Below are 26965 nucleotides of genomic sequence, written 5' to 3' on the forward strand. Positions count from 1 at the left end.
GTTGGAATCTGCGTTTTTATTGGCACTCGTCATTCTGGTTTTGAGATACAGGTCATGTTTAAACAAGCATATCCGGTTGATTCATTTTAACCACTATATAGTATTTCATCGAATAAGCAAGTTCCGGTGGACTTTCCATGCCCCTGAGGAATGGAAATGGGCTGGTGGCCCAGAACACCTGCCCAGTGTCTCCCTGTACCCTTCCCTGGCTTCCCCAGGCTGCTCACCAGGGGGAGGGTGCCTGGTGACACCCCCACCAGCAGCGTGTGGGGTCCTGTTTTCACATCTCTGCCGACAGTCCCTGGTAGTGGACTCAAGCAGCCTTGGCCGCACAATGGCTGTGAAATGGTAGCTCACAACATTCCTCGGTGTCTATGTTGTGTTTCCCTGACGATTAAGATGTTGAACATCTTGTCATTGCACTAGGCATTCTTCCTCATGTGAATTTCCTCAGTGAATTTCCTCTTCCTATCCTTTGCCAGTATTTTCATTGTGAAGTCTTTTGTATTGGTTTATAGCTGTTTTTAAAAAAGCATTCCGGATATCAGCCTCATCACCAAACCCTTCATGTAATTAATGATGTTAATTATATCATCAATGTGATGTCATTAATGATTGCGCCTAACTCTGCCATCTTTACTAGTGGTTTTTTCTGGGTTCCAGGTGTTCGATGATACCTCCCCACTTTTTTGTCTGCTTTTGAATTATTTTTTAAATTTTATTTATTTATTTATCTTTAGAGGGGAAGGGAAAGAGAGAGGGAGAGAAATATCAATGTATGTTTGCCTCTCCTGTGTCCCCTGCTGGGAATTGGCCAGCAACCTCTGACTGGGATTCGAACTTCGATCCTCTGGTTCACAGGCCCGCGCTCAATCCACTGCGCTACACCAGCCAGGGCTGCTTTTGAATTATTTAAAAAAATAATTGTATTTTTGGCCATTCACTTGTTACAACTCATTTTTAATGGTTACCCTGAGTTTGACAATATACATCTTTAATTTTTAACAGCCTACTTTGCACAAATTCTACCACCTCACCTGCGGTGCATGACTAACCTTACGACAGGTTATCCACCCCACCCTGTTCTGGTGTTAGCTTCCATTTGACGAGTCTCTTATAAGCTGAGTAATGGGCTGCTGATTGTACACAGGACAAAAACCTTCTCCCAATCTCTCTCTTCTTAACATCGTTCATGGTAGGTGTTGCACCATTATTTATATTCAAACATAACCAAATCTAGTACTTTTCTTTCTCAGGGTTTGCCTGTCTTTTTTTTTGTGTTCTTCCTTCCCCCAATGCCTTTGGAATAGTTCTCAACATTTTATTCTAAAAACTGTACGGTTTTGCTTTTTCACAGTTAGGTCTTTAATCTTTGGCTTTTAATAAATTGCATCTTTACTGAGATTTACTTTGTCTAGTGTAAATCATCTGTTTAAAGTGTACAATTCGGCGGCTTTAGTGTGTTCAAAGTTGTGCCACCATCACCACGAACTTGTGTTTCTCACCCATACTTCAAGGCATAGAGTGGATTTTTGCTTAGTTTCAAATCTGATGGGGATTTTTTTGTTTGTTTGTTTGTTTTTGACTGGAGAGCTTATTTTATTCCCATTTATAGTGAATACAGATTTATTTGGATTTTAAATCTTGTGACCTTCATTGACCATAACTTGGCGTCTTTCCCCTTTTTCCTACCTTCTATTAGGCCAATCAGGTTTTCTTTTTTAAAAAAGATTTATTTTATTTATTTTTAGAGAGAAGGGAAGGGAGAAAGAGAAGGAGAAAGAGAGAGAAACATCAGCATGTGGTTGCCTTTCTCATACCCCCTACTGGGGACCTGGCCCACCCCCAGGCATGTGCTATGACTGGGAATTGAACCAGTGACATGTTGGTTTTCAGGCCTGCACTCAGTACACTGAGCCACACCAGCCAGGGCCTGGTGAGGTTTCCTTTATTCCCTTTTCTTCTCTGCTGGGAGCCATTCTGCTCCTGTTCCCTTAGCAGCTATGACAAACATTTTAAATGTGTATGTCTGAGTTAAACCGTTGAAAAGGAATGAATATTTCTGCCCATCCCTTGAAATCACAAGGACCCTGAGATGCTTTCATTGACATCCTGCCCCATCTGTCTTACGTGCCATTGTTGTCTACTGCTTTAGGTCCACTTTGTCGTGTCCCTTGAATTTGTCTTTATTGTCTTATGAAGGCAGTGCATGTTGGATTTACCCATGTTCACTAAACTTTTTTGCTGACTATTTTCCTTAGGTCCTTCTTTTTTTCTTCCCAAAGTGTAGTCCTCGGTAGTGTTTCGGTGAATGGCACATCCTCAGTTTTTATTTTCTGAACATGTCTTTATTTGGTTTTGTCTGCGTGCGATAACCGGTCGAGGTATAAAATGAAGGCTGAGCTGCATTCTCTCACGTCGTGCATGTCAGCTGCGCCCCCGTCTTCTGACTTCTGTTTTTTCATCGTAGAAGTCTGCGGTCAAGCTAATAGCTTTTCCTTTGATGTCGGCCTTTTTCTCTTGAATTTGAGGGTTTTATGTTTATGTCTTTCATCGATTCTTGAAGGTCATCGACTATTCTTTGAAAAAATATTAACTGTCTCCCAATTTCCTCATTATCTCTTCCTAGATGGGAAAATTCGACTCGATGTAGGTGTTTCTGGTCTGTGCTCTTAACGTGTCGTTTCCGGCCATTGTTTTTCTCTCTGTCCCTCATTCTGTGTACTTTCCTTGCCTTTCATTCAGTTAACTTTTTTGTAGCTGTGTCTAGATCCACTCTTTCACCAGCCCATGGAGTTTGTAAAAATTCCAGTGACTATATAGTTTATGTTTAGAAATATATAGAAAAATATGTTTTTTAATAGTATCTTGATTTTTCTTGAGATTTGGTGATTTCACCCTGGCTGGTGTGGCTCAGTGGACTGAGCACTGGCCTGTGGGTCGCTGGTTCAATTCCCAGTCAGGGCACATGCCTGGGTTGTGGGTTAGTCCCCACTGGGGGGTGTGCTAGAGGCAACCACACGTTGATGTTTCTCTTCCTCGCTTTCTCCTTCCCTTCCTCTCGCTCTGAAAATAAATAAATAAAATCTGTTAAAAAACCGATTTGGTGATTTCTGTTCACCATTCCTTTGTCACGCTTCTTCCACTTTCTGCCCCGTTCATTTTAGACCTTAGGGGACTGTTCACAGTTATGTTCTATTTTAGATGCTTACATGAATTCAACCCCTGGGATTTTTGATCCTGCTGTTTGTTGTGTTCTCACCAGTGGTGGACTCCTTCCTGGTGGGTGTTACAGTTTATGGTTGTGAGCTTAAGCGAGCCAGGCTTGTGGCCTGGGCTGTGCGATGGCCCCGCCTGTGTCCGAGTTCCCTTCAGCCATAAACCTGAAGCGCAGGCACTGGCCCAACTCCAGTTCTCAGGCCAGTGTATCAGCCCTGTGGGTAATGGTAAGTTCGAATCCCAGCCTCCATGAGGTAGTGGCTGTGGTTTTGGGTTTTCAAGGACGATACTGTCCTGTCCACTTCTGCCACCTGGAGCCTTAGCCCGAGACAGATAAGCGTTTGGCCCTCAAGGCAGTTGTGGAGTTAAGCCACTCAGCTTTCGAGTCAAGAACTTATCATTCAGCTGTCAGGAGTGATTCAACAGGCAGTTCCAGTTATTAACGCCTTCAGGACAGGCTCAGCTTTCTCACTAAGGCCACGCTTTTCTTGGGCAGCCCCACCCAGCCCGGGGAGTGGGTGGGGTCTGAGGCCTGGTCCTTTCTGCCCAGCACCAGATTGCTCTGCTAGGTGATATTTGCTCTAGGACCTTGTGTTGGGTTGGCCGCACCGTTGTCGGAGCTGCTATCCAGACCTGCCTCTTCTCCTTTCCCACACGTTGGATCCATGCCCTGGGCTGAGACTTGGCCTGCAAAGCCCTCCTCCCTCCTCCTCTGACCTTTCATGGGCGTCATTCCCCAGTGAACCTCCTGCACGTCTGAGTCAGCATCCACTCTCTGAGGATACATCTCTGGGTGTCGGGGTGCAGTTTTACTGAGCTGCGTATTTTCTGAAGATGATGCCTTCAAGAGACTCTCTCCAGAGGCGTCAGGTCCAGCTTCTCACCTGCAGGGGCCAAGGCCTGTGTGCCCTTCTCACCCGACTCCAGGCGGGTGCTTCCTCTCCTCTGAGGACTGAACACCCACTCTGAGTGTTCAGTCTTGCCTTCATTTCTGGCCACTTCCCTGTGCTCTTTTCTCTCTTAGCTCTGCATTTAACAGTACGTTTATCACAGCCCATTTGGAATTTCCAGATGTTTTTTTATCAGGCTTGTGTTCGGGGTATACAATCCACAATATGTGCGTTTTTTACTTCTTTGACCCCCAATTTTTGAGGACAGAAATTATTTCACTGTATGTATTTAATGTCTGAATCGTGCTTTTAATATTTTTATTAAATACTCATGTAGAAATTGTACAGTACTTGGGGTTTCAGGATCACACCAAATCGGGGACTTCATTTTTAGGGCTGTCAGGGAATAAAGCCTTCCTGTGGCCCATGGGTCTGCCGCCTTGTTGTAGACACATACCTTTCTTTATACACATGTCCAGGAACGTGTTATATACAGTCGGGGAGAGTCTAGCAAGACAACAGAAGGCGTCTGAGCAAGGGCCCACGGGGAAATGTGAGAGGCATCTGTCCATCCTGCAGAGACTGGGCGCAGCTCGGAGGCACAAAGGGGCAAGGAGTGCCTCGGGCAGCTGGGGACGAGGCGGGTGGCTGGGGATGAGGCAGGCAGCGTCTACAGTGGGGACTGTGCAGACACGGAGCAGCACAGGGCTTAGGGAAGGGTGGACACTTCAGTCCACCAGAGGGTGAGACACAGGTGTTGCAGGACACAAGGACAAGGGAGGAGCCCCTCTCTCTCTAGAGTCATGCCTCCCGTGCTAAAAAGTAGGCGTCTCTGCAGGTTGGACGGGGCAGAGACCCTCTGGAGTCCCCAGAGGAGCTGGCCTAGCCAACGCCTCGATTTTATCTCCTCGAGGCTCATTTTGGCCTCCTGACTTCCAGAGCTGTGGGGTGAATGTGTGTTGGCTTAAACCACAAAGCTTGTGGTAATAGGTCACAGCACTGCTAAGAAACCAGCGTAGGAAGGGACCACCGCGCTTTGGCCTAGGCAGGACACTTCGGAGGAGTGTGTTCCAAGCCAGGGTTCCCAGAAGTTCGGGAGCAGTGTTGCGTCCCCATCTTCCGGATGTCTGCAACAGAACTCGACGCCCTCCCTCGTCCAAGCCCTCTCCTCCCATGCTCTGTCCTGGCTGAGTGCAGCCCAGCCAGGAGCTTCCGAGTCATCCATGTGGTGAAGCGCTAACTGGCCGGGGATTCTGACGTGGAGAGGTTCCCACACGTGGAGCACGTGGGTACGAGGGAGTGAGACAAGGCCCGGGGGCTGGGTTAGTAATCGTTAACTCTGGGTGGTGGGAACATGGGTGTCACGCCTCCTCTATTCGCCTTGGCCCTGCCAGGAGAAGACATGGAGAGACACCTGGCATCCGGTTTGCTGCAGCGTTCTGCACTGCTTCTCTTGACCCCCCTGTCCTCAAGTGTATCCTCTCCAACTACATGACACTGAGTCACATCAACGGTGATTATCTTCTGCAGCAAAGTGACGAATGTGTTTGGATTTCCCCTCCAAATGTCAGTTTACCTCCACTGAGTCAAACTCCTCTGGAATCTCCCATCCCTACCTCTTAGGGACTGTCACACCCCTGGGTCCAAGGTGACCAAGTGCCCAGGGGGCATGCTGGGAGCTGACTGCACAGCCTTGGGGGCGGGGCGCATTTAGAGGCCTCGGCCCCAGACACACAGGTCTAAGAACGGAACCCACCAAACTGCCTCGGTGCTGGTTAGGTTTTATTTTAACAGGGCGCTTCCTCGTTTCTTTTTTTCAAAATATCAGTTATATCAATTAGAGGTGTAAACAGGTACAAAATATACAGTACATAGAAACAATTTTCTTGACTAGTCTATTGCCTAACAAAAGCACACACGGGGGAGCTGAATGAAGAGCAGCCCTGGCCTCTCCTCTGTGGGGGTCGGGGAGCAAGTCACCCCTTTTGGATGAGGGACCCAGCGGCAGCTTCAACAAGACAGGAATGGTTGCTGGCCTGGCGGGGACTGTGGCAGCATCGAGAAACCTGGGCCTGCACCTGCCTCCACGTTAGGGGCCAGCAGAGAAGGGGCCGGCGCTGCCCTCGGGCCTTGTGGGGGGCGCACACCAGGAGGGCGGGGTAGAACGCTTTCCTCGCCCAAACCGAGGCTCTGGGACAGTGAGGTAAGCCGTGTCTGACCTGAGGCTTTTCCCCACTGCTGGTACACACCGGGGCCCGCGCTGCGAGGCCGAAATGTGTCCCCTTTGAGTAATTTATTTCCTCGTCTCTAACAAGAAAGACTTGCCCTGCCTGTTTCACAGGGTCATAGTAACAATCACTGTGTGAGGTGCGACGTGAAAGCATTTTGACGATGAAAACACACCACACACGGAGGACACAGAAGCATCTTGCGGGAGTGGAAAGCAGCCCCACGTGCGCCTGGCAGGCCAGGCTTTGTTCCGGCTCCACTGGTGCCCAGATGTGATGCACCTACTGCCTGCCCTGGTCACCTCAGCGGTCCTGGCCCTGTGTTTTCACACATGCCTCCTGTCCAAGGCCCGGGAGTCATACAATGGGGCGACACCGTCCAGCTCCCTTCTGGGTGGGGATGGCTGATGACCCAGAACAGGAAAACAAGGGCCAGCACTGTTGGGGGCCTTCCGTCGGAAAGGCGGGCTGAGTGGAGCCGGCTGCTCTGGGGCGAGTCCTCCTCCCCAAAGAGGTGAGGCTGCGGTTCCAGTGCCCTGTGGGCCTCGGTTCCCAGCTAGTGTGGGGACCCAGGCAGAGCGAGGTGACAACCCCCCAGGCCTCCTGCTACACTGTCCCGTCCCTAGGAGCCAGTGGGGTGGGGGAGCTGCAGGTACCCCCTCACTGGGTCCCCAGCCCCACCGCCCTTCCAGCACATTCACCGTCAGACCTGGTAAGGACAAAGCATAAACACACGCTCCAGAAACCGAAAGTATGCTAGAAAGTTTAAACTGGTACTACGACTATTTTCCAGCTTCTTCAAGAATTAAAAAAAGAAGAAGAAGAAAGCTTCATAATTAAATTACTTAAAATTCTAGGGTGCTCAGTGTCACAATCAGAGAAGTCCACTTTGTTCAGAGGCTGAAGCCCTACTGCCTGACAGTTTCTCTCCCTCCAGCCATCAGTTCGGCCACTTGGGGGTTTGGTCTCCCAGTCTCCACTCCCGCCTCTGCCTCTGCCTCTGCCACCACCCCGACGTCTGGAAACGGGACTTTTTACACTCGCGACACACGGGGTTTGGAGGGCTGAGGTAGCCCTGGCCATCCTGGGGTGCCTCACAGGTCCCCGCCATCGGTGGGTCCCAGGACACTCAGGCCGCAAGTCCAGTCGGTCACAAGGTCTGTGGTGGCCAAGGGTCCTTTGGAGGCAGGGCTCTTGAATGGGTCCGGGGGGCCGGCCGGGAGTGGCGGCAGCGGCTGGCCCCGGGCCGGGCCCTTGGCACCCGCCGCGTGGTTGCGCTGGTGCTTGCGGAGGTGGTCTTTGCGGATGAAGCTCTTGCCACAGACCGTGCAGGTGAAGGGCCGCACGCCCGTGTGCGTTCGGTAGTGGTCGATGAGCTTGGAGCGCTCGGTGAATCGCTTCTCGCACTCTGTGCACGGGAAAGGCCTCTCGCCCGTGTGCAGCATGCGGTGCCGGATGAGGTGGGCCGGCCGCGTGAAGCAGCGCCCACACTCCCCGCATCGCAGGGCGCTGCCGTCCCTTGCGGTCCCCGCCGCCCCCGCCGCCCCGTCCGGCAGCCCGCAGCTGCGCTGGTGCGCACTCAGGCTCACCTGCAGCTGGAAGCTCTTCCCGCACGTAGAGCAGGTGAAAGGCCGACCACCCGGGGGCGCGGCTGGATGCTTCTTCAGGCCCGGCTTGTGGCCAAAGCCTTTGGTCCGGCCTGGGTATTTACAGGGGTCACTGAAGGCTCTTGGGGCCTGGCCTGGGTCCAGCACAGCCTCTCCGTTGTCAGGGGAGGAGTAGGGGAGCCCCTCAGGCCCAGTCCTCGGGTTTAGACCCACAGGGGGTTTGCACCTGAAATTCCAGCCCCATCGGACCCCCCCAAGGAGCCAGTCCCCCGGAGGGGTCTCATCCTGGGCCACGGCAGGGCTGGGCTCCCCCAGGTCCCGCTCTGGCCGGGCAGGCTCTCTGAGCCCCAGCACAGGGTCCTGGCTGGGGAAGGAGCTGCCCTGGCTCTCCCAGGCGCCTTCCTGGACTGGACTAGGGAAAAACCTTGCAGCCTGGCCTGGTCCAAATAGGGTCCCGTGGGCCTCCAGGTCAGTGGGGTGCACTGGGGTGGCCACCACCTCCTCTTCCTGGACTTCAGTTTTGATCACAATTTTTACATCTGCTGAAAAAGACAGAAAGACCAGGTATAACTCTGGCCCCTCCCCACGCACAGCAAAGATGAATACTTCACCTAGAGACTCAGCAGTCTCTCAGCCCCGCTCCCAGCAGTGCCCTGGGCCTTGGTCTCCAGGTAGCAGGACCCAGCTCTGCACAGCGCCCCCAGTGGTCATGCAGCTGCTCCTAACCCTGAGGGGGACACCCCTGTTCTAGAGCCTTCAGTGCAAGGAAAGCTACCATGGTGGCTGCTCACTGAGTTCCATTTCTGCTTTGGCCACTAATGACTGCCAAGGCTAATAATCAAAATGACCTTGAGGAAGGCATTCTGACCACCAGTGACAATGTACCAGCGGGGCAAAGGCACTGGGCTGGGGCTCAGGTGGATCGGAGATGGCAGCACACCTTCCTTCCCACAGACCAGCTGTGGGCTGCAGGGTCATTTCCTAACCAACGGCACACCTGTGAACACCCGAGTCGTAGGGGACGTGAGGGTTACCAGACACCGTGTCCGAAGGCACCTTGCATGCTGTTTGGCATGCAGCAAGCATGCAATACATGTGGCCAGCTAGCTGAACATGAAAATATTAGTAAAACAATAAAAATGATGTATATGTACTTGAATTTCACTTCCTGAAGTTTTGTATCAGGGGTCTCGGCTTTTAGCACACTTTGGAGTGCTAATATATAACAGAAATTATTAAAGTAACAGATCATGGGTCTTTAAAACAGAAGTAAACAGAAAATACATAAATTTGAAAGTCATGTCCCCAATTTTGGCCTTCGGACACCTGCTGTTGGAAGTACCAATATCTAAGAATTGCTCTGGCTTGGTCTGGCTGTTGCCATGCCAGCCAGGAGCCAGGCTCCGAGTCAGGGCAGGAGGCACGTCCTTTCAAGGGGTCAGTTTATGAGAACTGACTGGTCAACGTGAGAAAAGAACCACTGGAAACATGGACCTGCTCAAGGAAGGCTGTCTGAGCCACAACCTGGATGGGACAAAGGGCAGACTGTAGAGTCCCAAATGCTGGCCACCTGACAGGCCGGGCCTGGGCTCAGGCAGCCGCCAGGGCAGACAGAAGCCTTCCCTGCCCTCTCTCTGCCACCCGTACCTTCCGTGGAGGCCGCCGCGTTGAGCTTCAGGGCCCCGTCCGAGCATGCAGAGGAGGGGTGGTGCGGGGGGAGATCCGCCTGCCAGGAAGTGGGTGGGATGGTGGTTGAGAAGTTGGAGTGGACGCCTGCAATGGAGGGATCGGAGCCTGTGGGTTAGAGGATAAAGTGGAAGAAAACCCCCCGGGACCCCTCCCCGGCTTTCTGCACCGCCCTGCGGCTGCCTGGCTCCTGAACCCAGGGTTTTGCTCCCCTCTCAGTGGAGGCAACAGGAGGTCACACGTCACCAGCTCGTTTCATACAACTCTTCCTCAACACGTGGCAGCTGGTGGCCTCAACACCCGATGCTGGGGGGCGAGAACACAAGTGTGGCCGGCGAAGGTAAGGCAGTGAAACACCAGGGCAAGAGTGTCATGGAACCCAGAGGGGCCCACGGGTGTCCTTCAGTGCAGTCCCTGTCTTATGGTGGGGGAACTGCTAAGCTAGGCAGGCCAGATGCTTCCGAGTCTAGAGCTCCCACCATGCCAGCTTCCAGGAACTGCGTCCACCACAGCCGGCCCTGGCCCTGCCTCTCCTTCCTGGTGTCTGCTCCCATAGGAGCCACTCACCAGAGGCGGCATCTGTGGAGACGTCTCCCGCTCCGGAATCCAGCTGGCTCAGGCCCCACGGCTCCTCCCCGATGTCGGGCTGGCCAGCCGCCCAAGCCTCTACCCCCAGAGCGTGCTGCTCCTGGAGCTGGAGCTCTCCCTCCTGTTTGATCTGCATTAGGAGGTCAGGGGCAGGAACGGGGGGTGCTGAGCCTAAGAGAGGGAGAGCATGTGAGCACACAGCAGTAAGGCCCCTCGGCCCTGGGGTGGACCACAGCTGGCCGAGGAAACGGACCTCAGAGGCCCCACAGCAGGAGAGCCCAGTAGGAAGGGACAGCGAGGACAACAGGGCCTGCAGGGGTGCCCGCGCAGGGCACGGCCCTGAGCACGTGGGGAGGCTGGGAGGGGGCAGGGACACACTGATGCCCGCTCAGGGCTAGCCCGCTGGTCCGCTGGTGTATGGGGGAGACCGAGACACCCTGCGGAGCTCCTGCTCTCACTCTGAGCACTCGCCCGTATTTAGGCAAGCCTAAGAGACTCCAGATATGAGAATCAAAGAGAAAACACCAAGTCAAACCAAGTGCTGCATGGGAGCCGAGTGACCCAGGAAACCACTGGGACAGGATGTCGGCCTCAGGGGCTGGGGTTCTGACATCCAAGAGAGGTGAGAACAGAGCTGAGCCGCCGGTGTGGAGCCAGGCGTCCTGAGACTCTGTCCCAGCTGGGAGGTGGGGACTAGGAAAATGCCACCTGAGGGGCCTATAGGACCAGGGCCATGGATAGGAAAGCCACCCATGAAAAATCAGAATCCCATGCCCATACTGAATCCCCACACGGTGCACAGACCCCACCTGAGAAATTCACAGAAAGGCCGACCGAGGACCACGGCAACCTGCCCCACCAGGGGCCCTTGCTAAGACGCTCAAATGCACAGACCAGGAGAGGAGCCGGGCGGCAGGGCCGTCCCAGCACAACTCACTCCGGAGAACCTCGGAGAGGAGAATGAGCCGACGGAACCTGTAACGTAAAGGTGTCTAAAACAGTCAAAGAAATGTAGGAAGGAACAGAATCCCTATGGCAAGAACAGGAATATCTGAAGAAGAGCTACATATATTTGACATCCTAGAAATGACCCAAAAAAATGAAAAACTCGACGGGTGGCCCAAAGACGGACTGAACGGAGCTGGGGAGAAAACTGGTGACTTGGAAGGTGGCCCTGGGGAAATAATCCACAGCACAGCACTGAGGGTGGAAAGGAAGAAAGAAAGAAAAGTGAGAGGGAAGTAAGAGACATGAGGGCAAAAGAAGCCCCCACCCAGGCCAGCGGACATCAGAGGGGAGGAGAGAGACACGAGGAGAGAGGGATACGTGAAGAATAATGGCTGAGAATGCTCCCAAATCGAAGGCACTGAGACGAGGCTGAAGGAACACACCAGTTCCTAAGTCGGAAATAAAAATTATAAACTTCGACAGTGCACCATGAAATGGAGAAAGAGCAAAGATAACACCTTAAGAGGCACCAGAGAGAACAGAATGCTGTTTGGACTGCAAGCAGGTTTCCATTGGCACACAGGACACCAGAAGATGACGAAATGCCATCATGACACTGAGGGGAAGTGTCTGCTGGTGTGATCCTGCTCGCACAAATGTGAGGACAGTGTGCAGAGAATATATAAGATAATCTCCTGTGGAAGGAGATACACCAAGTTTCTTAAGGAAAGCATTACACGTCAAACCCGGTAAGAGATTTTCAAAAAAGAGATGATACGTTATGAACAAGTAAGTTTATCCTGAGAACCCCAGGACAAGTAACCCTAGGAAACACAGCACTATACCTCACAACGTTAACAGATTAATGGAGAAAACAATAAAATCATCCCAGCAGATGGACAAGCGGTGTTCAGTTCTCCACTTCTGGTATACAGCTATATGCAGAGCAATTCCTTCCATGTGGAGTAGCTACAGATGCTGGGTAGGAAGAAGACAGTAAAAACGTATGCACGGTGACCTAGACCTAAAGTAAGGAAAATAAACAGAGGCCAGCACCTCTAAGAAAGCCTAATTCGTCCACAGCACACCTCAGGGCATCTCTGGGCTGTAGCCCTACTGCTCGGGGCTGTAGAGGACGGCTCGCATCGGGGTAGAGGAACGTGAAAAGCCTGGGGCTCCAGCAGGGTGGGCTGGAGCCCCCGTCACAAGTCTGACCCGAGAACTGCGCTGCAAACGAAGCGGAGGCCCGCCCTGCTGGCGGAGCCTGGCTACTCTGGCCATGGCTGCATGCTGTCTCCCAGAGACCCGCCCGAAACAGAAGGGAGCAAAGCCAGTGTCAAACAATAAAAGACGCACTAAGCCAGAACCAGCGGTTTAAAAAGAAGTGTAGTTAAACCACAGCAGACGAAATAGGCTTCAAAAAGAAAAATGTTCATAGAAGGGGGGAAAAAAGGACTACTGCACAATAGCAAATGGACCAAGAAGAGAAAATAATTCTAAAATTGTCATCTAATAACATGGCTTCAAAATAATACGGCAAAACTGACAGAACTCCAGGAGAAGTAATCACGTCCACCCCCTCTGTGCGGCATTTCGACATGCCTCCTTCTGTAACTGATAAACCTCGCTGACTAAGGGTTACAGGAAATCTGAGTGGCACTATTAACAAACCCAACTGAATGGACATAAGTAGAAGAGAGAAGGGAGACACGAGCTTTTCAAGCCACACAGAACATCAAAGAAAATCAAAAGGATTACTTCCTACAAACCTATTTTCTAACTATAACACTATTCAGTTAAAAATCAATAACAAATATCCCCAAACTCACATACTAATATATACAGGTATATACTTATATTTTTATATAGAGACTTTCTAAATAATCCAAGGCTCTCTCTATGGACAATTACAATGAAAAAATGAGAAGATATTTGAAACCCAATGCTAATGAAAATACTGTTTATCAAAATGTGTGGGCTGCGCTCCGGCTGGTTTGGCTCAATGGAATGAGCTCTGGCCTGTGAACTGGAAGACTGTAGGTTTGATTCCCAGTCAGGGCACATGCCTGGGTTGTAGGCCAGGTCCCCAGTTAGGGGTGTGTGCGAGGCAGCTGATCCACGTTTCACATATTTCTCTTTTTCTCCCTCCCTCCCATCTCTCTAAAAATAAATAAACAAAATCCTGGGAAAAAAGTATGGGCTGCATCTACAGTGGTACTTACAGAAAATTTTATAGCCTCGTGTGTTTATATTAAAAAGAGGAGACAGGTAAAAAATTAGTGGGTCAAGCAGACAATGCAAGGTGTTAGGAAAGAAAAACATCAACAACAAAACTTTTATCTTCTAAAAAGTAGAAGAAAGGAAACAATATGAAAATGTAAATTAACAAAAGAGAAAACAAAGATAGACCAAAAGCTGGTTCTTTAAAGAGAATATTGAACCCGTACATCTCTAGCAATTATTAAGAGAAAGTACCAATAACTGGTACGGAGAATTAATAGGGACATAATTACAGAGCAACAGAGATTAAAAAGATAAAGAGTATTATAAATGTTTCTCTGAGAAGTATGGGAACTCTGAGGACATGGAAAAATTTCTTAGATAAACTATAATTTGCCAAAACTAACTGAAGAGGGAATGGGAAGCCGAAACAGTCCCGTAACTCCTGAGGAACTTCAATCCGTGGGCAGAAACCTGCCCACAAAGGAGACTCCGGGCCCAGATGGTCTCCCTCGTGTCTTCTACTAGACATTCAGGGAATGGACACTTCTCCTATGGCACCAACTCTCTGAGCCAATGAAAGCAGAGGAACCCATCCCAGCGGCTACCTCACCACCCGAAACAGACAAAGGCAGTCGGAGAGAGGAACGTTACAGGCCCATCTCAGGAACGAAGTTTCAAAAATCCCCAACGAGATGATCAGCACTAAGCGCAGCAATGTAGTGATGGGGTCAGGACAAGGTCAGGGTTACGCCACGGCTGCAAGGCTGGCTCAGCATCAGCACAGAACATAAAAGACCACGCTTGTAGGTTCATCGGGAGGAAAATCACATCGTCTCTATAGATACTCGAAGAGCATCCTAAAAAAAAATTCGACAGCTCTTCCTGTTAGAAACATCTACTCTATTAGAGATACCGGCAACTTCTCTAACCTGATAGAGGGCGCCGATGACCCTGTAACATACATTACATTCGATGTGCCGAGCTGAAAAGCATTCTCCTTAAAATTACGAACCAATAGGATACTTGTTAATATAACTTCGATTTAAGAATTTCCTGGGAGTTCTCAGCCAGCACAAGAAAATGAGAGAAAAAGTAAATCATAAAGATTTGAAAAGAAAAAATTCTCAGGACTCACAGATATGATTGTAGTTTCAGAAAATTTGAGAGTCATCAGACAATTGTTAGAAAAGTTATGGGCATTAATGAAAACTTTAGCAAGTTCCTAGACAGAACTATTGATAAATGAAAGAAAACTGCATTATTGCACACTACTAACCATTTTTCTTTCTGTCATGAATCTTTTTTCCTTCGTCATCGAATGCTTTGGGGTGACACTGGGTAACACAGTGACACAGGTCTCAGGGGCACAGCTCTACAGCACTTCACCTGAAGTGTCTGTGTTCCCTGCCCCAACGTCTCCTTCCATCACTGTGACCCCTCCGCACCCTCCCCTCCCTCCCCTCTGCCGTGGACCATGGCAGAGAGGTGAAATTGGGGAGGAAGCCCGACGAGGGTACCTGTCTTTGTTACTGATGACCCTGTGGGCAGGAGGGGCCCCGACACTGACCCTCGGATCAGGAAGTCACCCGCTGGACTGTGGTCGGGGGCGATCCCTGGCAGAGCGGCAGAGACAGCCTGTCCTATGGGGGTGGCCAGCTGCCCAAGGGAAGAAGGATGGGCAAGACTGGGCTTGTCCGACCCTTGCTTCCAAACTCCCTGACGAGGCATGTTGTGATGGGCCCCCTGGCAGGGGGCAGAGAGCGGGAGGTTACACGGCTGAGCCAGCTGCAGGAGAAGGTGCCCTGGGGGAGCGGCGCTCCTGCCTGGAGCCCTGAGCCCACATCAGCCACAGACAGAAAATGCCGCAACAACAGTTACTAAACAATACAAGGAACCTAGGGCTACCTCTAACAAGGAAATGTATAAGACCTGCTTTGGAGAAACCTGTTAAACGTCATCGGGCATTACAGGCGAGTGCAATGGAGGGACTTATAATCAGAGACAACAAGCCGCAGTAAAGGGCCATCTCTACCCAAGATGAGCACTGGAATGAATGCAGTTCCGGCCACAGCAGCACCTGGATTTGCGGGGAATTTGGTCAGGTGACTCTGAGGTTCCCTGGAAGAGCACGGGGAAAGAGCTGGGGTCCCAGCGCCCTGTCGCCACCGCCACCGAGGAAATCCATTCGGGATGCACTCAGAACGTGGGCGCGGAAGGCAGATTTTGAGCAGGAAATGCGAGAGGGTGTATTACAACCTCGAGATAAAGGGAAATTTCTTAATTTTTATGACATGAGGAGAAACCATAAAGATAAAAACTAGTAAATCTGAGTCTATTGAAATGAAAAGCATCTGTTCTTGAAAATACACCATAAATGCAGAAATCAGCAGTACACGTAGCTGACAAAAAGACTAACGTTTAGGATACGTGAAGAACTCTTACAGGTCAGTGAGTGAAGAGGACATGACCAAAAATAAAAACGGACCAAAGACAAACAGGCACGTCCCAGAGAGAGGAGCAGTGGACACACCCCCGCCTCCTCCATCTGGAGACACGCAGGCTTCCAACTGCAAACGCGAACCAGTGTCGCTCCCACCAGACAGGCAGGGGTTGAAGGGAGGGCCTTCCCGGGACCGGTGCGGAGCCGTGCGTTTGGGGACCGCTGTGGGGACTGCAAGGCCCGCTGCTGCGTGTGGACCGGGCCCCCACCTCCAAGGACACCGGGGCGTTACCTGGACAAGTCGAACAGGCAGGTGTCCTACGACCTGGCACTTTCACTCCCGGTCTACACCTAGATAAACTTTTACACGTGCACGAGAACTTTCACAACGGCGCTGTTCTTAAAAGCAAAAAAAGTTAGAAACAGCACAAACACCCCTCAGCAGAAGGAGGGATAAATGCATTGGGTCACATCCATAAAACAGGGAGTTACAACGTGGACATCGGGACAGTGAGGGAACTTTGGCCACACCACACCAGCGTGGGTGACTCTCAAACACAGACGTCAAGTGAAAGAAGCAAGTTCAAGAAGAATATACATGGTATGACCTTATTCACATATAGTTCACAATAGGGCAAAACCAAACATGATTCAGAAATGAATACACAGGAAATAGAGATGTGAAGTAAAGCGAGAGACCGACTGTCTGCTTCTGAGTCTTTCGTGTACCTGTAAGAGGCAGGTGGAGGTACGGGGCCAGGGAGGGACAATGGGGTCTTGGAAGGGTCTGGGCGTGACCTGTCTCTTATGTCGGGTGCCATGAACATGGTTTTTTACTGTCTTTCTCTAGACTTTTCCTGAATTTTGCCCTGTATGCAACTTCATGTTACCTAAAATGCCCAGTAAATATATTTTTTAAAAACAATTGATCCAATATAGCATGTGTTTCCCAAATCTTGAACTGGCAGTGGCAGTAAGCCTGTGTAAGCTAAGAGAATCTTCAATGTCTGCGGGAAAAGCATCCTCACTGACGAAGCTCTGGACGTGGCCATACCGCAGATGGTAGCCCTCGCCCCCTCTGCTCAACAAGGTCTCGGCCAGACGGCTACGCCACAGAAAGGAAGTGACAGGCACTCACAAGGTGTCATCCGTGGAGGGCGCACTGTCCACCAGAAAACGCAAGGGAACCTAAATAGACAAGACGTTAAACCTAAAGAGAGAGGGAGAAGAAGTCCTATCTCGTTAAACTAACTCAACAGCCCAGCTGTTCACCTGTAATAACGATTCAAAACGTGTAACTGACTTAAAAATCCCACTCAGAACACAAACCACAACTCTCAGGAGAAAACCATAGAAACTTGCGGGAGCACACACCTAGGCCTTCGGGAGAGGAGCCTTCCTGTGGAGAGGGGGGCTCACAGTTGGAAAGCGGGTGATTCTCCGGAAACAGGATTATAAAGTGCAATTCCCAGCAGAGTTCCAATGGGATTTTCTGAAATTCACATGGAACAGCGGTGCAAGAACAGCCACAAAAGTTCGGAAGAGCGAGTGGGAGGCTGGGCCCACTGGAATCACGGCTCCCCAGCAGCGCCAGCAGCCCATGTGGGGCGCAGACACCGGCAGAGGCCCAGATGCAGACGGCGCCCGGAGACCACATGTGCCCATGGGGAACCCACTCAGGATGGAGCTGGACTCACACATCATTGCAAAGAAGACAGAACAGGCAACAAACTTTGTGGGAAAACCAGACGTCCTTGTGAAGAAAAAAAAATTAAATTCTGTGCAATCTACACAAAAATTAATTCTAGGTGGATTAAAGACTTAAATGTGAAAAGGAAACTTTTGAAGCTTTATAAGAAAATACGGAAGGATGTCCTTCTGAGCCAGGGAGGGGGAGGGAAGCGCAATAAGACAGAAAAGCACAGGTCACGGAGGAAAAGACTGATGTGCGGACTGGACCCCACGTCAGAACTTGCACGTGAGATCAGAGTGGAAGGCCCGCCACAGACTGGGCGAGGGCATCTCAGTGCACAGGAGGTTCGCGTCGAGGACCGATACAAATCCTGCATCAACACGCAAAAGAAAACAATAGCAGAAAACAGGCGAAGACATGTCCCTGGAGAAGAAACCTCCTAAACCTGTGGAGAGGATGCTCAGCTTCAAAAGCAAACTAAAACAAGGTATGATTCCACTTGCATCAGACTGGCAAAGATCTAATTCTGAAAAGTGCGCCAAGATGTAAGGAAACAGGTACTTCCTAGGGGGGACTTCCGGGCAGTGGTGCCAGCTCGGTGCCCACAGGAGAGCACCGTGGGCTGGCAGAGAGGCAGGCAGGGTGCCCTGAGACTCAGGGCTCTGCCCGTGGGCCTATTCCCTACAGAGACACCAGTGCTCGTGGACACAGAGGCAGGTTCAAGACCGCTCACTGCAGCACTGTGCGCCAGGGAGAAACCAGAGCGGGCTCGGGGGAGGGACGGGCAACACACTGCAGTGTGGCTGCTTTTGGAACACGAGGCATCTGTGCAAATGAAGGAACTTCATCTATATGCATCGAGACAGACAAATCTGAAATATAGGGTATTGGGTGATACACATGACATTTATGTCAATTTTAACACACAGAAAGCCACATTCTCCACTGCTTATGGCCTCGCATGTACATGGCGGAAGTTGTAAAATGTGGGTGGAAAGAATAACCACCAGCTTGAGGACAATGGTGACCCGAGGGACAAATGAGACTGAGACCTAAAAAGGAATTTAAATTGTCACGGAAATGATCTTCACACGCACACATATTTTAAATCATGAAACGCAGCATACGGTTGACAAACGTTTCCCAGGTTCCTGCTCTGCTCTGTGCTAGGCAATAGATGCTAAGAGTGATTATATGAAGGAAACAGATAAAAGTTGCCGTCTTCTTGGAATTTATATTCTGATGGGCGGGGCGACCAGACATACGTGAATCTGTAAATGTGAAATATATACAATAGCCTGTAAATATGAAATGTAGCACAGATGAAGTCTCTGTCATACAACTAAGCAGGAAGGAGAACTGGGATCCTGGGTGGGAGGTGGTTGCATCCTTAAACAGGGCGATGAGGGAGTCACGGTCAAGCCAAGAGGAAGGTTAGGTCAGAAGGAGCGACAGGACGAAGCACAGGGCAGTGAGGTCAGAGAACACCAGGAGGGTGGGCAGTGCATCTCAGAATCAAGTGATCAATAGGGGCAGTGTCACCAACAGGTCAGGTAGGGGACAGACTGTGAGCCCCATGGAGGCCCCTGGTGGCCGTGACAGGAGTTGGTGGCCCCTGAACAGTGGGATGGAGGTGATGGGGAGCACAGCACAGAGGTGGGCAGAGAAGTGGGCGGGGCTACAGGGGAAGGAGGGGAGTGGATGCTGGAGGGGTGAGCAGAGGCCCCGTCTCTGAGAAGGTGGCCTGGCTGGGAATGAGTGCCCCGGGGAGGAGGGTCTCCAACCCGGGAGTTGACGGTGTGTCACAGGGGCGAGCAGAGAACTGGGCACAGACCCAGGCAGATAGGCAGGTGGAATGGTGAGGCCTGTGACCATGTTTTGTTTCATTTTTCAATTAAATCATGTCTTTCAATAGAGAAATGGTTCTGAACAAATGGTGGGCAACTTGGCCTGCGGGCCATTGCCAGCCGACCTCTGGCTACTGAGGAGTGGACTGGGGAGAGACAGTCCAGAGCCCCCGAATCCCAGGGCAGGAATGGAGAGCATGTTGAGCTTTCTCCGGCCACACTTGGCTGTTGCAGAGCTGGTGTGGAAGGGCAGACAGGTTTGACCAGGGCCATAATCGACCAGGCGACTACAGTAAACAAAAATAGGGCAAGGGGTTGAGGCTGTGAGGATGCTGGTGGGACCAGAGCCCAGGCCAGGCCCGAGGGCTGGGCCTTGCTGAGACAGTTCCACAGAGCACGGGAGGCGGGAGCTGGAAGCTGGAAGCTGGAGAGGAGGGCTGACAGGCTGCACTTGCCAGGAGGGGGAGTGAGGGTTGGGCTTCTTGGATGGGGCGGTGGCGATCAAGACCCCACGGGATTCCTTACAACCTGCTCAGGCAGAGACTAGAGGGCAGGGAGCAGCAGGGGTCCTGCCTACGACTAGCCTGGCCCCAGGTCCCTGCACCCTCAATGACGGTGGTGACAGACCCCCATATACGTGTGCTCTAGATGTGGTCAGACAAGCCCACCGTGGACCTGCTCCCCAGACCGAGAGAAGGAGTCCCAACCCTCTTTCTGTCCTTTTGTCCTCTAGCTTTCAGACTGTCCTCAGCACCCAGGTGGTGAGTATTCTGACTGCTGACAACATGGCCGGCTCTGTGCGCCATCTGCCCTTGGAAAAGGGAATATCTAATCTGGAGGAAACGGCAAACACAGAAGACACATTTCATTCACCGCAAGTGGCACAGTCAGGCTCTCCAGGGACATAGGTGTTCAGAGGCAAGGGACACCCAGGCACAGGGGACAGAGGAGGGGGAGATGGGTCGCCCCACCATTCACCCCGCAACCCGGACAGGGCCGCACTTCGGTCATGTGACTTGTCCCTCGCATCCACCTGTCCTTTCCATAACTTCCAAAGGTGCTGACTGGCTACAGGAAAACCTGAGACAGCAGTGCCCGGTATCCAGACCCACCTTTGATCAGCCTTCGGTTCTAATCATCAAAGTGTGGCTAACATGCAGCTCGTGGGTTAATGTTCTGTGATGACTGATGGGTTTCAATGAGATGTGGCTCTTGGAGGGAGCTACTGCGAATTAAGTGTTGTCTTTAATACGCTCCTACCTTCCCTATCAAGGTTCATCTTCCCCTCTCCCATTCAAAACCACTGGCTCTCTCTCTCTCTCCCCCAAAAGGGTGCGTTTGCTGCCTGGGTCCCCACTGGGACGTATTCCAGGTGCTGGCTGGACAGGACTCAGAAGGCCACACCCTCTCTGGCCTTTACTTCCCTGTTTCCCTCGGACTGCCTGGCGTCTCCCAGGCCCCCCCGCCCAGACCCTCACCTGGACTCGGGTCCACAGGAGCATCGGGAACCTTGGGGGCTGTGCGGCGCCAGCCACATGGCTCCTTCCCCGGCTCGCCCTGGGAGAGGACCTCGGGCTTGGAGATGGCGTAGTCTGAGGAAAGACATCAGGGTCAGCGTTTGCCACGTGGCTCCATTCAGAGCTGGGGGCAGGCAGCCTGGGAAACCTCGGGTGGCCATGCAACAGGATTTCTTGACTGGTGCAGAGCAGCAGTCTCAAGCACGGGCAACGCTGGCCCCGGGGAGACGTTTTTGGGTGTGGTGACTGAGGGCTGGAAAAGAGGTGCCTGGCGGGTGGGGGTCAGAAGGCCGCTGCCCCACAACACAGAACCATCTGGCCCACCATGCCAAGGTGAGGAGATGCTGGCACAATCTCCACACCGAGAAGCGGCATGTTCCTGCAAACTGATGTGTAACGTTACCCCGGCACCCGCTCCATCCTCCCTAAGGAGGCTCTGCTGCCTCCAGATCCGGGGTCACGCTCAGACACCCCAAGAGGAAATAAGCCCAGGAGGGAACAGCCCAGCCCCCCTGGGGGTGTCACACGAGGGGTGTCATAGAAGCCCCGGGGTCTAGGGAGCAACGTTTCGAGGATGAAGACAGCATTAGCTGCAAGAGGCAGAGCCTGCCTGCATGCTCCACGGACCCAGAAGAGCACCACAGTACAGGCCATGGAGCTCAGTAAGGGAAGGCTGGAGAGAGAAAGCCTTTCTCAAATGTGGGTGGGTCACACCCCCGACCTGAGTGGCAAGCGCCTTCTCCACTCCAAGTCCCAGCAGGAGAATGCAAGCAGCCATGCTCCCCCCAGGTCAGGATGGGGACCACCCCACCTGGGGCTGTCACCCCACGAACTGGACTGGGTGGAAGGGAGCTCTCAACTCGGTCGTCCAGCGCTTTAGGAAGTGGGAATAATTCTTTGTATGGTCCAAGTTTCTAGTGACTTAGATGCCCTTGTGAGAAAAGCCACGGACATGAAAAGAGAGGTCTGTGGTTCCCCCAGACCACACTGAACAGAGAAATGAGTGTTAGGCCTTACCCAGGGAGACCAGCGTCTCGTAGTTGCCCCTCATCACGTGCTTGTACAGCTCCTTCTGCCACTCGTCCAGCTTGCCCCACTCCTGCTCCGAGAAACAGACAGCCATGTCATCAAAGGTCATGGGCACCTGGAGCCTCAGGCGCCACGCACGCTCACCCACACTTCCAGGCACGGCCCCTCTGGCCATCCCACCCCAGGTGCCCGGGTTACCTTGGGGGTCTCCCCCTTGCTGCCGGGGGGCAGCCGCAGGACCCAGAAGTTCCTGTTCCTCAGCAGGTTTTCCATGTTCTCCAGCCGCCTCTGCAGCAGCCCGTACTCCTGCAGCAGCGTCCCCAGCACGGCCCACTTGCCCTCCAGCTGGTTCCCAAACTCCAAGGTCGTCTTCTCACAGTCGGCCAGCTTCTTCTCGGCCATCCCCGTTCGACCTTCCAGGGAGAGCAAGCGGGCAGCCTGCGATTCAATCTTCCTCTCCATTGCTTGAATTGTAGCTGCCATTGTCCAGGGAGAAATCTTCCAGAAACAAAGAGAGAAGACCAGCATCAATCATTCCACCAGCCGTGTTCCAGGAGCCCAGCTCCCTGTGGGGGGAGGGGGCTCTGGGCTGGGGGCAGGAGCCCATATGTCAAAGTAAGGATGTCCTGTGCCACATGTCAGGTGTGACCCTAGCGATCACCCCTTCTCTGGGGCTCTTAGACAACACCTAAGCTGGAGGCTGCTGTCCCTCCAGGCCTCTGCAACATGCTGTGCAGACCCCTAGGGGGCGTCCGCCACCCTACAGTTACCTCCTGAGTCCACCTGTTTGACCTCTGAAGGCTTTACTGCCCCTTTCACAGCCTAGGGCGACTCTGCCAAACAAATGGTGGTGACTGAGCACCGCTGGGCATTTTAGTGGAAAAATGGCAAACTGCACATTTCCTAGAGCCCAGCCAGCACTTTCCATCATAATCACACAGGAACTGTCTACTGATGATGACCTAGCCAAAAAAACCAAAAACCAAAACAAAACCCCCATACGAAACAAACACCCAGCCACTGGAACGGCACAAACAAGAGCATTGCTCAACTCATTTATAAATAAGCAGCGGGTGTCTCATTTTAATAAAGATAAAAATCGCATAGTTAATTCCTCACCCCGCAGGACAATCTGATTTTGTCCTGTCCCCAGCCACCACCCCTCAAACTAAAACATCATCATTACTGCAAATCTCCACCAGCCAAGCATTAGGGTTTTTGGGGGGGATACAACACGCGTCCCCAGGCCCTTTGAGCTTCTGACTTTTTCTCTCCCTGTCCCTACTTCTCCTCCCGAGGGGCAATTATGGTCTCAGACGCTCTTGCAGCTGCCCCAGGATCAATGACACACCTGACGGGCTGGAGGACAAGGGCCATTAGGTGGGACTCTGGCGTGTGCAGCCACCGTCACGCAGACGTGGAGCTTCCCCAAGCAGTGACTCCCCTGTCTCGGCAAAGTTCACAAAGGGCCTTGAATGACAGGCAGCTAGGGAGGGGCCCTGAGGAGAGGGGCGGGACCACCTGACTCAGCCACAACCACACTGGAAGGTCGCACCCCCATGTCAGAGAGGGGGTCCCACTACTCACGCCTTTTCCCTGCGTGGCTGAGGACTAATGGTTCACTACCACATTCCAGAAGTGACTCCTGAACAAATGGCTGGTGACTACATGCAAAATAAAAACCTGACAGCAGGAACCGGCGTGGATGCAATCAGAGAAAGCCACTGACCATTGGCACATGGGCGGGCACCTCATGAAATAGTGATAGGAGGAGAGTTTGAGCAGAGGCTGAAAAATACTGTCAAGGATGGAGCAGATTGGACCAGATGACCTCTAATAACCTAAGGAAGGGGGGCTTTGGCCATGTCTCAAAGGACAGAGGAGCTGGGCAGGCAGAGAGCTGTAACGACTAGATGTGTGTGGGACTCCTGCTCTTCCGAGGCTGTGAAGATGGCACTGGGCTGGCTCCTCCTCCCGGTCCCCCAGTCAGCTTGCTCCAGAAGTCCCTTTTCACTTCATCACCCGGCTCCCCATCCACTGAAGTCCTACTCATCGGCCTCCAAGGGCAGCTGGCCACCAACACAACAATCTTTGCCTTGCTCACCTGCAACGGGCCTCTGAGTAAACTCCTACCTGATAAACAGTACGTACGCAGTGTTCTTAGCATGTTAACAGGGCTGGGGAGCCCTGTGGAGGGCCCTCACATCACTGGGCGGGAGAGGTTGACCGTTTCTGCTCAAGCCTAGCTCCACACTAAATGGTGTTCTCACCTGACTCCGGCCAGGGAAGCATGAAACTCTGGGCTTGAGGAGCTGATGGTCAGAGAACTCCTGACCCCTCAATAGCCCCTCATCCCCCGATGGAAATTCAGGCCGTCAAACCCTTTCCAACTCTCCCGCAGCCTCCCACCAAAGTCTTTTTTTTTTTTCTTCTCAAATGCAAGGGCACCTTTTTTCTGTTCCTTGAACCTGCTGGCACCTCCGTGGCTCTGTCTTTCCCCGGGGCCGTCCTCCCCACCTGAAATCCTAGCCCTGCCTAAGAGCCCAGCTCAAATCACAGAGACGCAGGCCCACACGGGTGAGGACTGCAGAGGGCGGCCCCTGCCCTCTCCTTCCCCTGCCTCCCGAGCACGCTCCACCTCGAGGCAGGAAGCGCTCGGCTCCCTCGGTTCTGCCCTGTTACTGCCTGTGTACCTGCCTGCTGTCCCCAAGGCGGTGTGTTCCCGAACACAGCAACCACACACTTTCTAGCTGTGCGATCCTGAGCAAGTTAACTTCTCTAGGCCTCGGGTTTACCTTTTGTACGACAGAGAGAGCGAGTGCCTCTAGGCTTGCTGCGAGGGCAAAATCGTGCCTAACTGGGCTGGTGCGGTGCCTGTTTCTACACACTGGGGCAACTGTCTCGGCCCGGACCCCAGTGAGCTGGGCGCTCGGTACTGGTTGTCTGCGGAATCCAAGCCGCACCGGACACCACCCAGGTGCCACCAGGCCGCTGGGGGGAGCTGGGGGGTAGGGAACGCAGAGCAGAGCGGTGGGCAGAGAAAGGAGACGCGGGGAGGGTGGGGGCGACCGCCTAGATGTGGGGCCCAAGGGTGGGGCGAGGACAGGAAGCCGCGGAGCGCTGCAGGAACTCGGCGCCGGGCGGCCTCTGGAGCGGAGACGGCCGGTTCCGCCCCGCTCGGCCTCAGCCCGGATTGGGGGGCCCAGCCGGCGGATGACGTAGGCCCCAGCGGACCCCGCGCCCCGCTCACCAAAGCCCCGGGCCCGGCGGCCCGGCTCAGCCCCCGGAGCCCCTCGCCTGGGCCTGCAGCGCCGTGTGCTGGGCCCGGGCCCCGAGTCCGCGCGTCTATGCGCGCGCGGGCCGCCCTTACCGGAGCCGCGGCCTCAGCCATGGCCCTGCGCTGTCCGGCCCGGCCCGGAGGAAGTCGCCGCCGCCGCGCGAGCCCACGCAGGCGGGCTCCGGCCTCTCCGCAGGCGCCGACCGCCCGCTCGGCCTGCCGTGCCCGTCCGCGGCGCGCGCTCCTCGCTGGCCGGCCCGCGCCGCTCGGTCCGCAGACGCGCCGCCGCCGTCAGCGCCCGGCCGGTCCACACTGCATCCTGGGAGCCGGCGCAGGCCCGTGAGGCTTCCTGGAGGCAGCGCGGTCGCACAGCCCCACCTGGAGCCCGAGAGGCGAACGGCAGGCGCCCGCCAGCCCCGCCCCACCGCGCCCCGCCCCGCCCTGCGGTCCGCCGACCCCCTGGATCCGGATCCCCGAACCCCGCGGAAACCGCCGGGCGCGCGCTGAGTCACCGCCAGGGCCTCGCGCCCGACCTGTCGCTGGCCACGTCTCGAGCACCTCGGACTTTGGACCCCGCGCCCCGAGAGGCTGGGAATCGCCGGACTCCTGGGACCAGCGGGGCCTCCCCTGGTGACGGCGGCCGCTCCCCCTGCGACCCCCCCCCCCCGGACCCGCCCACGTCGCACCTGCCGCTTTAGGTCCTGCCAGGCGATTTGAGCTTCTTGCTGTGTCGTTGCTTATTTGGCAGCTGCTGCTCACAAATACCTTTGGTTTGAAACGGAAAAAAAATCTCCCAACAATAGAAACGGTAGTTCGGTAAACCCCGGTAGGCAGCCACTCAGAACTCTCTCTACCGTTGTTTATTACCTGTAAAAATACTTTTAATTGAACGACCAGTGGGACACAGTACCGTCATTTAAAATTATTTTGGTGAATAACTTGTAATGAAAAGATGTTCATGGTATTTTAAGAGACGCTAGTCCAGAATGATCCCATTTTTACTTTTTAAAAAATGAATATACGTATTAAAATGACAAGTGTGGAAGTATGTAGTCAAGGAGTCTCCTTTAACCGTGAGCCCGCAAGCCAGTTTTACACATTTTCTCCCAAAATAACAACAATAATATTTTATAGTAGTTTGTAATACCAAGAATAGTATTTCTAAACAAGACGGAGAGAAAAAAATAAAACTGGAAAAACTCTTAAGGTGACCCGGGGTCGGAGGACGGAAGGGGCCTTTGAAGGGGGCCCCCCTGTGGTCACAAGGATGCATTTCCTTTCCGTTTCCTCTCCGTGGGAATCCGTCCTGAAGTGGAACCTGCACCACGTGCCCCAGACTTCTGCGGGGCTTGGGGTCTATCAGCGGGATCTTAACGTGCCCTCGTCCTCTCTTCGTTAGCCTGGGCAGAACCTCTAGTAGAGGGGTCACCCCGGATGCATTGTTTGTATGGAAAAGTGCAGTCTCCCCAGGAGTCGTGGTGGAGGTATCACTTTAGACAAACTATTTTGGGAGGTCTGTTCCCTGCATTTGTGTGTGTGTGGGGGGGGTGTTTTCCCTCAGTGATATGGGCCCAGCTGTTTTCTGATGCCCTCAGCTGCCAGAGAGGGATTGACAGGGATGCTGAAGGCGAGTGCAGGAGAGATGAGAGATTAGTCAAAAGCATACTACTGCAGCAGTCAAAGCAGGAGGTGAGACGAGGTCGGAGCAAAGGTAGCAGAAGCGGAAACAGAAAGGAAGGGGCAGATTTGAGGGCACTGTCAAGAATATGCGAT

The 26965-nt window shown here is 53.1% G+C and overlaps 1 protein-coding gene and 1 long non-coding RNA gene across 4 annotated transcripts; one reads left to right on the forward strand and one right to left on the reverse strand.

The window, feature by feature from the left end:
- Positions 1 to 5873: 5873 nt before the first annotated feature.
- Positions 5874 to 25564, reverse strand: ZNF746 (zinc finger protein 746). Of its 3 annotated transcripts, none has more exons than XM_037035533.1 (7): positions 25286 to 25563; positions 22114 to 22413; positions 21904 to 21985; positions 20848 to 20961; positions 10198 to 10389; positions 9592 to 9717; positions 5874 to 8483 (listed from the first exon to the last, which is right to left on the reverse strand). In XM_037035533.1, exons 1-7 carry the CDS (start codon positions 25304 to 25306, stop codon positions 7432 to 7434), a joined length of 1887 nt encoding a protein of 628 aa, XP_036891428.1. In that variant the 5' UTR covers positions 25307 to 25563; the 3' UTR covers positions 5874 to 7431. The 3 variants fall into 3 exon arrangements, with proteins under 3 accessions (XP_036891428.1, XP_036891427.1, XP_036891429.1); XM_037035532.1 differs by having other exon boundaries at positions 5874 to 8486; XM_037035534.1 differs by lacking the exon at positions 20848 to 20961 and having other exon boundaries at positions 5874 to 8486; positions 25286 to 25564.
- On the forward strand, positions 6244 to 19076 carry LOC118979481 (uncharacterized). Its single transcript, XR_005064921.1, has 3 exons — positions 6244 to 6268; positions 17750 to 17754; positions 19026 to 19076. It is a non-coding gene; the product is annotated as an uncharacterized LOC118979481 (long non-coding RNA).
- Positions 25565 to 26965: the final 1401 nt, after the last annotated feature.

Source organism: Sturnira hondurensis, unplaced genomic scaffold, assembly GCF_014824575.4.
Source record: "Sturnira hondurensis isolate 20B ecotype Veracruz unplaced genomic scaffold, ASM1482457v3 Scaffold0022464, whole genome shotgun sequence".
Lineage (NCBI taxonomy): Eukaryota > Metazoa > Chordata > Mammalia > Chiroptera > Phyllostomidae > Sturnira > Sturnira hondurensis.

Excerpts from the sequence above, each read along its gene's own strand:
- ZNF746 (XM_037035532.1), bottom strand. The coding sequence starts at position 25,306 with ATGGCTGAGGCCGCGGCTCCG. Across the intron at positions 22,414-25,285 it reads TGGCTGAGGCCGCGGCTCCG|ATTTCTCCCTGGACAATGGC; the intron begins GTAAGGGCGGCC and ends TGTTTCTGGAAG. Across the intron at positions 9,718-10,197 it reads CTCCACAGATGCCGCCTCTG|GCGTCCACTCCAACTTCTCA; the intron begins GTGAGTGGCTCC and ends CCTCCATTGCAG.